The sequence below is a fragment of the Trachurus trachurus genome, assembly GCF_905171665.1.
Source record: "Trachurus trachurus genome assembly, chromosome: 2".
Taxonomy (NCBI): Eukaryota; Metazoa; Chordata; class Actinopteri; order Carangiformes; family Carangidae; genus Trachurus; species Trachurus trachurus.
The window spans coordinates 13,314,044-13,324,666 of record NC_139914.1 but is presented as its reverse complement, the minus strand read 5'-3'; the positions used below and the strand labels follow the sequence as shown (position 1 = coordinate 13,324,666).

General features: G+C 40.8%; 1 protein-coding gene across 1 annotated transcript in view; it reads right to left on the bottom strand.

The window, feature by feature from the left end:
* Window positions 1-2,190: 2,190 nt before the first annotated feature.
* The window catches only part of col5a2b (collagen, type V, alpha 2b), a gene marked incomplete at both ends in the record, with an annotated part of 40,000 nt that continues 31,567 nt past the window's right edge, over window positions 2,191-10,623 (bottom strand). The window contains 8 exons of the mRNA XM_083988237.1: window positions 2,191-2,337; window positions 3,434-3,676; window positions 5,064-5,254; window positions 6,706-7,072; window positions 9,391-9,498; window positions 9,604-9,657; window positions 10,277-10,384; window positions 10,493-10,546. Coding sequence (XP_083844363.1) covers window positions 2,191-2,337; window positions 3,434-3,676; window positions 5,064-5,254; window positions 6,706-7,072; window positions 9,391-9,498; window positions 9,604-9,657; window positions 10,277-10,384; window positions 10,493-10,546 — 1,272 coding nt within the window. The remainder of the gene's footprint in view (window positions 2,338-3,433; window positions 3,677-5,063; window positions 5,255-6,705; window positions 7,073-9,390; window positions 9,499-9,603; window positions 9,658-10,276; window positions 10,385-10,492; window positions 10,547-10,623) is intronic.

Genomic DNA, 10,623 nt, shown 5'->3' with positions numbered 1-10,623 from the left:
AGGAGGAGAAAGAGGAGGATTCAGCCTCTAGACTTGTATATTTCCTCAGGAAGTGGATTCTCTGAGATGACAGGAAGCTCATTAAAGGTTTAGTCCAGACTAGAAATATCTGGACGTGTTGGTTCAGACGTACGTACATCGTCGAAGTTGAGTAGTGACCAAGTATCTGCAACAATTATAGCAGCATTAATGTTTTTTCTTCACATTACTGCACACTTTATCCCATACACCCTCCTATCTGTGCAATAGTTACATTACAACAATCAACACTGTGTATATACAGTATTATTTTATTTTATTTTGGAAAATAATTGTACAGAATGTCCCTTTTTTTTTGTTTATATAGTTTCAAATTGCTATATTTGCATATTTTCCTACTTTTTTCACTTGTATGCTACTGTAACAACCACATTTACTATGTGTGGGATGAATAAACAGTCTTATGTCTTTAATTTAAAGGGATAGTTCAACATTTTGGCAAATTGGCCTGTTGCCATAATCCCTATACTAGTTTTAGGAGTAGGTTTGTTACAGTACCTTTAAACTCACGGCTCTGCTCCACCGTTCTAAAATTAGCTTGCACCCACAATTAAAGGTAACGAACCTACTCCTAAAACTATAGGGATTATGGCAATGGGCCACTTTGCCAAAATGTTGAACTATCCCTTTAAAATAAAGGCATTCAAATCCAAAAATTAATTGCACATTTGCTAGCGTTGGATGTGATAAGACAAGAAATTTAAATCTCAACTGTTGTATCTTTGAACTAGCGCCTAAAGACTTTAAAGGGATAGTTCAACATTTTGGCAAAGAGAAAGTGCTGCACTGTGTAAAAATGTAACACAGACAGAGCTCACTCAGAAGCACAGGTTAGATTCCTTCGCTCATTCTTTTACCTCGCTGATAGATAGATTTTTTTTTTTGTTCCATGTTGCCGAAATGAAAATAGCAGCCCTGGCTAAAAATGACCACCTCGACAGATGTGAAGCGAGGCCCCGGGGCTGCAGGAAACGGCGAGAGTGTCACGTCTTTCAGCGCTCGCCGAGAGGAGAGGTCGACCCAGAAACATGTGCTGCCTGAACTTTGGCTCTTTTTCTTCCTGTCAGGGCGCCTTCTCGCTCCCTCTCTCTCTCTGCCTCTTTATTTTCTTTTTTTTCATCTTGGTTATAGGCTCACACACCCATTATGTGCATGTACACCCACACTGCAACGGTGGAGGAAAACACAAAAGGAGATTTTATGAAGCAGTAAAACAGTGCGTTGAGTCACCACCAATGCAGAAAAACACAACAGTGTGTGTTCATTTGCACCTGAAACATCTGGTAAAAGCAGTTACCTGTGTGTTAATACCTGCTGCTAAACACGCTGTCGCCCTCTAGTGGTGACATGAGCTCACTCACATTCACTTCCAAAGTAAAATCTTTTTTCCCAGCACAGTCGTTCCAAAGAGAGACATTTATTCCACATCCACAGTCAACAACAAACACATAATTTGCAATTTACATACAGCCATATGTTGCATTTACAGTTTTCTTTTTCTTTTCTTTTAAACGGATAATACAAAGGTTTTCCTGTTGAAAGTAAAAGTAAATGAGTTCCTGCACAGAACTGAATAATTTAGGTTCAAGCATGATTTTCTTTTCGTTTTTTTATTCCATTAATAAAATTAAGAACTACTAGTTGTTGCCCTATTCAGGCCTCTGGGTGTGCATTTACTGGAAAAAAGCCATCATGAGTAAAAAAAAAAGAAAATAAACCTTTAATTCTTAGGCAAACAAACTCTCCAAAAAAAATAAAAAAAAATACACTGCATCTCTTTAAGATTTAAAGTTATTGGCTGTTTTTCCAGTTCATGCAAGTTTAAAATCTAAACCCACCTTCCTTTAATCCTTTCTTTCTTTCTTTTTTTTATTATTTAGCACCTTTCTTTCTTTCTTTCATCCTCCCACATGCGTTTCCCTGTAGAGCACTTGTATAAATCTATTGACATGGTGAATAAATTACGTCAGCGTCCCACCCGTCACGCGGCACGCCGTACGGCCCGTGGGAAATGCAGCCATGTGTGAAGAATCTGTATCGACTTGTATACTCACAGAGAGAGGAGAGGAATTATAATGCTATAATTATCTGCTGCTGGTGGTGTAAAACTCCTCTACTAAGGCCAGTCTGAGTCCATCTTGTGTTTGTGTTTTATGAGAAGCACACGGGGCCGATGTCCAGGCCGAACTCCTGATCGGGCTTTCCGATGTCCATGGGGGCTACGTCCACGATGGGCAGCCGGGCCGAAGTTTGAGTCCTGTACTCGATCACTGTCTTTCCCCACTGTCCGTTTGGTTGCTAAAGGAAAAAGAAAAAAACCTTGTTAATAGGTAGAATTTAGAACAGTTTGTACAAGGAAGAGAAATTCATTGTTGGCGATAGAGAAGAAACAAATGTTTTCATTTGGTGGATAGCCTATGACAGGTGTTTTACCCCTGGTTCTCTTGATCAGAGGTTTAAACAATAATGGATTCCTAATGGAATAACATCAATATGTGCAGCAATTATAAACAGGAATTTCATGAGTTTCCAGGACATTAAACAAAAACATAAATTAAAGGGATAGTTCAACATTTTGGCAAATTGGCCCATTGCCATAACCCCTATAGTCATAGCAGTAGGTTCGTTACCTTAAATGTCGGTGCAAGCTGCTCAGAGCTACGCTACGGAGGCTAAAGGAATTTCTTGGTTTCCCTCATCAAACTCATCAAATACACAATCCAACAACTCCACAACACTCTGGTGGACAAGTTGTGAGCTGCACATTCACCACGCTATGAGATAATAACACAACATTACCAGACAGAGTTGTTTCTGAGGCAAATTCATGTGAACAGTGTAAAAAAATGCCGAATCGTGGAGCATCTCTGGTCCAATATGAGATCTCTCTCTCTTGGCCTAAAGCTCTAACCTTATATACGTTTTCTAAAACTCCACCTTCTCCCACAGAAGGATATAACTGACCAGGATGGTCAGACAAAGACAGGATCTAAAAACAGAATCTAACCTATGCTTTCTGACATTTAACCTCTAGACCAAGCTAACTTAAGAATAGATAGTGTCCAGTATCCCCAGAAACTATGACCCACAGAGATGGGTAGATGACAAGAAACACAATTCTCAGGGTACATTCCACACTACTACTAGACACCTAATCTAAACATCTTGCTGTAAATGTATGTTTGTGCCTTTCTCTCTTGTAACACCTGAATTTATTTATATTTATTCCATTTAACTATAAACTGTTACCTATCACAAATGAAGTTCCTATCCAAATGGTGAATTACCTCTGACATATCCCTTAACTTTTAGGTTAAGAAAACACCATGAAAAACATAAGATAATTCAAGATATTAAAGCAAAAATGTTCAGGTGGAAAATACACTACACTTACCGAGCAGCCGTCCTCGATGACGGTGTAGCGCAGGCGGCCGGTGCCCTGTGCTCTCATCTCTTGGCCGTTGGAGCCTCGGAGCACCAGAGCTTTCTTCATGTTGCTGCTCTGCTCGTCCTTGTAGGCGACGCTGTTCCTGCAGTGGTAGGTGATGGTCTGCTGCGCCTCCCGGGACAGAAGCTGCAGCAGCTTCATCTGCACGGCCACGGCGTTGGGCTGCTCCTCGCTGTTCCCGTAGGTGAACTGGAATTCAAATCAAATCAAATCAAATCAGATTTTATTTGTGTAGCACTTTCTCATACGGGATTTGTAACCAAAAGTGCTTTACATATACAGAGTAGTGATGTGCAGATCGATACTGAAATATTGATACTTGTGATAAACCCTCTGTATGCTCTAGAATCGATACTCAAATGAAAATATCGATACTTTTGATACTTCAGTCATTTGTGGTTATGCATATCATTAACATGGAAAGTAGGTGGAGCGGAAAGGAGTCAGGTGTGGAGCTATTTCAGTGCCACAAACAGTGAAGATGAAGTCTGGAATATCTGTGGGAAAATTATGAATAATATTATAAATGCATGAATTAAAAAAAAATATATGTTTGTTTATTATTTTCTTATTTAATTCATGGTTTTATTATTTTACTTATGTTCTTTTTTTAGTGTTTGAAACACTATTTTCGGCTATATTCTAAACGAGGCCACTACCTCAATATAGTTCAGAGTTTAAAATAAATACGTTAGGCTACTCTGAAGTCTTGCATCAGGAAGCTATGACTTGAAATACACTACTTTTTTTATTAGATTAGATTTACCAGGCACATTAGGTGTATTTGCACAAAGTATCGGTATCGGATCGGTATCGCCGATCGATACCAGCCTGAATTTTACTCAGTATCGGATCGGAAAGCAAATTTGTGGTATCAAACATCTCTAATACAGAGACATCAGAGACACACAACCCCCTACCCGTCATCCCACAGTGCTTTCATCACCAACTTAAGGAAACTCTGTCGCTACTTCATAATGAGGAAACACAGGAAGTAAAAAAAAACAAATATAAAAGCTACCGGTAATCCCTAAAATTAAGCAAAAGAAATAAAACTATAAAATGTGTAATAAATCTAACAATAAATGAGAGTATAGATATATAAATACGGAAAAAATCAATACAGCTACAAATAAAAACAAAGTAAAATGGCATGACATAAAATAAAATAAAGTAAAATAAAATTCAGCTAAAAGTTAGACTAAAAGGATTTTGAGGTTGCTTTTAAAACGATGTACACGGGGTGCTGCCCTCAGGTCTTCAGGTAGCAAAGTCCAAAGTCAGGGGTCATAGTATTAAAAAAGATTCCTCAACATATATATTAGTTTTGACTTTTGGTACGACTAAAAGAGCGCTCTCACAGGCTCATATAATAAAAGCAAATCTGATAAACACGAGGAAGCAAGACCGTTAAGTTTTATGAACCAGGAAGAGAAGATTGTAAAACTACCAGGCAACCAATGCAGAGACTTTAAAACTGGTGTGATGTTAAATTTAAACCTGTGAACACCTGAGCTTTAGCAGTTTCTAAACCTCGCATCATGCATCAGAATAAAATAAAGCTCTTATTTCTCACTTTAGTTCCACTGTTGATGTCGGCCCCGAACCAGACGGGCTTGTTGACCGTGGGAGTGGACTTGGTCCACCAGGACTTGCGGGGGACGGTGGCGGGATTGGCCGAGATGCAGGTTTCACCGGTTTCCATGTTACAGAAAACCCTGATGGCGTCTTTAGTGCTTCCCTGGTTGGGGTCCAGCCAGTATTCACCTGTATGGAGGGAAAACACCTGGATGAGTCTAAACCACTGGGGTCCACATGTGCTGCTGGTCTCAGTGGCGGCCTTAGACATCTGGGGGCCCGTTTATATATCTCATATGAGGCCCTACCCTGTTAAACATCACATTATTTGCCAGCTATGAGCTTTAAACCCTGAAAGGACACAGTAAACGCACTATCCATGCATCCCAGGTAGCTATGCACAACACATTAAGTGTTAAAATCACTATCAGGGCAAGAAACCAGGATTTAGCAGAAAAAACGAGGACTGAAGTTGGTTTTCATCAAAAAGCAAAATCATTATGTACATTTTCAGACATGAACAGGAATCTTAACACAATCAAAAACTACAGGCTTTAACAATATTCTGAATTTGAATTGGCAACAAAAGTAATGATCTGTAAATAAGCTGCCAATAATAACACATTTTAGTTGTGCTCTCGCTGTGTTTTATTTCTCTGTTAAGTTAGGACGTAGCCTACTCATAGATCGCCTGTTTGGAGGCATTTTAACCCGAGGAAAAAAAGAAAAGAGGAGGAAAGTGATCGACAGACGTCAATCATCAGGTTACGCAACTGGGCGCACGTCAGGAGGAAAGCAGGAAAAACAAAAGGACATTAGAAACGCTAAGAGAAAAGGAATAATACTGAGAGAAGGAAAACGAGGGTCTATTGATAGTTTGCGGGCCGTTTTCAAAGGTAAGACAAGTTGTTATTGATACTTCCTGCCGTATTATTAATCAGGAGCGATTAGTACCGTCGCGATGTGGCATGATACGCGCATCAGTGGTTGTAGAGCAGATCAGGGGTCGAGTGTGTGACCGCACGGTGGACAGAGCTGTTTGTGTGTGTGGTGGATGTAGCCTGTGTGTGTGTGTATGTTAAGGTGAAACCTACACTGCAAAAACTCAAAATCTTACCAAGAATATTTGACTTATTTCTAGTCAAAACAATCTCATTCTACTTAAAATGAGACTCATCACATTAAAAAGTAGCTTGTTTTTAGACACTTTTTACTTCTTTCAAGCAGATTTTCACTTAAAATAATCTGACAGTGGAGCAAGTTTTTCTTTCTTATTACAAGCACAAAAAAAACTTGCTTTCACTGGCAGATTTTTCTACTTATTTCAAGTGAAAATAAGTTTGAAACAAGTGAAAATTATCTAAAAAGAAGCTACTTTTAAAGGTGATGAGTCTTATTTTAAGTGGAAAGAGTTTAGTTTTGACTAGAAATGAGACATTTTGACAAGAAATAAGACAAATATTCTTGGAAAGATTTTGAGTTTTTGCAGTGTAGGTGATGAATTACTGTACTGTCTTTTACTTGGTGGCTGGCAGCTGGGGGCCCCCCTGGTGGCTGGGGCCCGTTTCAATTGAAACGGTTGAAACATACTAGGTAAGTCCGCCTATGGCTGGTCTACAGCAGAGAAACCGGCCCCTCACCGCTCTTCTTGTGGGGGTAGCACTGCTTGATGTCCTGGCAGGTCTTGGCCGGGTTGGTCCTGCTGCCGTCGGGGCTGCGGAGGTTCTGCAGGTGTCCGCTGAGCGTCTTCAGCGCGGCGTGGACCCCCGTGTCGGCGCGCAGGGCGGCCGCCTTCTCGTTGGGGAGCGCCTCGTCTTTGTACTCGTCCTCCGGCCGGGGGGGGGGCTCGGCCGCCGCCACGTCGTCCTCGTAGTAGTGCGCCGCCTCGGGCACGTCGCCGATCCCGTCGTAATCGGCCGGGGAGATGTAGAGCAGGTCCTCCACGGCCGCGGTGGGGGGTCCGGGGGGACCGGGGGGGCCGGGGGGGCCGGGCTCACCTTCTGGACCCTGGTGAAAAGTAAATGTAAATTACTTTTGATATATGCACTGCAAAAACTCAACATCTTTCCAAGAATATTTGTCTTATTTCTTGTCAAAATGTCTAATTTCTAGTCAAAACTAAACTCTTTCCACTTAAAATAAGACTCATCACCTTTAAAAGTAACTTGTTTTTAGATCATTTTCACTTGTTTCAAACTGTTCCCAAAGAATCTGTGTAAATCGCCTCCCGGTGCAAACTAATTCAACGAAAAAGACAGGATAAATGGTGCACATCTGTTCACAGCTGTAGCAGCAGCTCTACATGTGTTTACACTGCAAAAACTCAAAATCTTTCCAAGAATATTTGTCTTATTTCTTGTAAAAAATGTCTCATTTCTAGTCAAAGCTAAACTCTATAAGACTCATCACCTAAAAATGAACTTGTTTTCAGATAATTTTCATTTGTTTCAAACTAATTTTCACTTGAAATGAGTAGAAAAACCAGTGAAAGCAGGTTTTTTGTGCTTGTAATAAAGAAGAAAAACTTGCTCCACTATCAGATTATTTTAAGTGAAAATCTGCTTGAAAGAAGTAAAAAGTGTCTAAAAACAAGCTGCTTTTTAACGTGATGAGTCTTATTTTAAGTATCATGAGATTGTATCATGAAATGTCATTCTGCGCTGGCTTTCTGTCCTCAATTTTAGCCTTTACATCGCTTTTTAGTAACCAATAAGAGCCTTTCAGAGGCTGCTCTGTTCACTAATAGATAAAAGATGTTCTCCTCTCTTACTGTAGCTGCTCATTAAAGACGTTGACAGATTAATGTGCTTGATTGCTCCTTGCTCACCTCTTTACTGTAATTTGTGAAGCCACAGCACAGAAAAACTCCTCTGTTTTTCATGATTTTTGCACAAAACTTAGCCCAGATTGAAATGAAAGAAATCTAAAAAATAGTTTGTTCTGTTTTGCTGCCTCATTCAACTACCGTAAAACACCAAATAAGGGCCCGGGCGTTTATTTGCTTAAATCGCTCAAATCAACCGGCGTTTATTAGGGACCTGCGTTTATTTGGGACCTGCGTTTATTAATAGTGTTCAACCTGGACCTCCTTCTGGGGAAAGAGGCTTCACTTTGTGGCGGCAGGCGGCGGTGGAATGATAGGCTACGTGCGTTTCTCAAGGCATTACTGTAAATACGGCCGGGGCGGACTTGTTCTCTCTCTCGCTGACCTCCGCGGTCCTGGCCCGCACAGGTACCAGGAGACCGAGACCCCCGCGTCATGTCGGTCCTCCGCCCTTCTTGATCCGCCGCAAGTTGCAAAAACCCTGCGGACGCCCAGTCTCTCCACTCCTCTCCCTCACTTCAGCACCTGTGTTGGCTCGCACCACCGTCCTTTTTTTTATTATTATTATTTAAAACGAGGAGCGAGCCGAGCCGAGCCGACACTGTGCAGCCCAGGACAGGTGCTGAAGTGCGGATGAGAGGAGTGGACAGACCGGGCAGGAGCAACCAGCTGACGTCTCGTCGGTCCTCGGCCGTCTTTAACGTCACGAGACACCCGCTATATTTGCATAGAATATTTTTTGACAACCAGAAAAACAATGTTTGACCCGGCGTTTATTTGGGATGGGCGTTTAATATAAAAAATATTTTGCTACACCCGGCGGTTAATTGGGACCGGCGGCAATTTGGGACTCGGCCCTTATTTGAAGTTTTACGGTATCCCTTACTGTAACTATGTGGTTGTATGTACAGTAGGCCTGTATATGTCTGTGTATGATTATATGTGTTGCCTAAGTTATGTGGGAAACTATGTACGTACTTCTTGTGGTAGATGTTGTTTAGTGTTTTAAAGGGATAGTTCAACACTTTTTGTTTGTTGTTTGGCAAAACAACTCTGTGTGGTAACGTTGTGTTATTATCTCATAGCGTGGTGAATGTGCAGGTCACAACTTGTCCACCAGAGCGTTGTGGAGTTGTTGGATTGTGTATTTGATGAGTTTGATGAGGGAAACCAAGAAATCCCATAATGAGCCTCCGTAGCGTAGCTCTGAGCAGCTCACGGCTCTGCTCCGCCGTTCTAAAAATAGCTTGCACCGACAATTAAAGGTAACAAACCTACTGCTATGACTATAGGGATTATGGCAATGGGCCAAAATGTTGAAACTATCCTTTTAACACTGTTGAATGTATGAAGATGCCTTTCAAATTCTAATAAAACATTTGATCACAAAAAAAGTGAATGTAATTATCTATCTATCTATCTAAATCTAAATCTACTCTAATTTAATTTGGTTAATTTCGTTTTTTAAAGCTGGTTGAAATAAAATGATATTCTGTGTCACCTGTGCTCCAACTTCTCCACTGGTTCCTCTTGTCCCCGGAGCACCCATGGGTCCCGGCTGTCCGATGTTTCCTTCCTTTCCAGGGGGACCCATCACTCCTGGAGGTCCCTGTGTATTGATATTAAAAAAAGAGAGATTTACATTCATAATATTAAGGAATCAATATTTCTATCAGGTGTGATTGTATTTGCAGGATTATACATATACACCTACCCTCTGACCAGCTGGTCCAACAATACCAATGGCCCCTGCGTCACCTGTGGCCCCCTGGAAACAGAAAAGAAGAAGGAAAAATGTGAACCATGGAAAATCATAATAAAAAGACAATTGATTTTTTTATTTTTTCTCAAATTGGATTGGCCTAAGATTTGGAATTATGTTTTCATTCATTTTAAATTTGTTCATAGAGTTTATTTCTCTCCCAAACATACAGTAGGTTTAGACTCAAACTGACTGCCAGCGATCTTTGTGATAGATTTGTTGGATAAACATCTCCCATTTTGCCCCGGCCCTTTGGCTTTTTGGTTACAACCCAAACGTAATACTACCATATACACAGAAACGAATCATTCTTGCCGCCTCAACGGCTGAAAAAAAGTAAAACTATTCTTAAAAGTTGGTTTGAACCAAGTATTGTAATGAATAAAGTCTGGGTTGCATTGTTTTATGATATTTGTCTGTTGGAAAACTCTACAGCCAAAGTTAATGGTGCAAAACTTGAGACATTAGCTGTTTGGTCTCGTGCTACTGCCTATATTCCTGGGCTATTTTAATTAATGCTTTATTTAATTTATGGCTTGGAGGTGTATATTTGTGCAGAATTATGTTTTTTGCAGTAAAAAAAGAAAGAGAGATCCATCTCCATCCATCCAAATGTGTTGCTTACAGTGATTCCTGGGAGACCGTGGAGACCGGTGAAGCCCCTGTGACCTTTCTGACCCCTCTCTCCTTGCTCTCCAGCTGCTCCTTTCTCTCCCTGTGGTCCTTGAGGGCCCTGAAATCCAACAAAGGGTTAGAATTCAATACTTAAATTATGTATTTATGTAAATGATGAAGTGTTGTTGTCAAAAATGGTGAAAAAAAGTGAAAAATTGGTATTTACCGCTTTGCCGCGAACTCCGGGGTGTCCCTGAGGTCCAGCGGCGCCTCTGGCACCCTGAAGTCAAACCAAACGATGAAACAGTTTGTAACTGTGGCCTACTGATAAATATAACATATTACATATAAATTAAT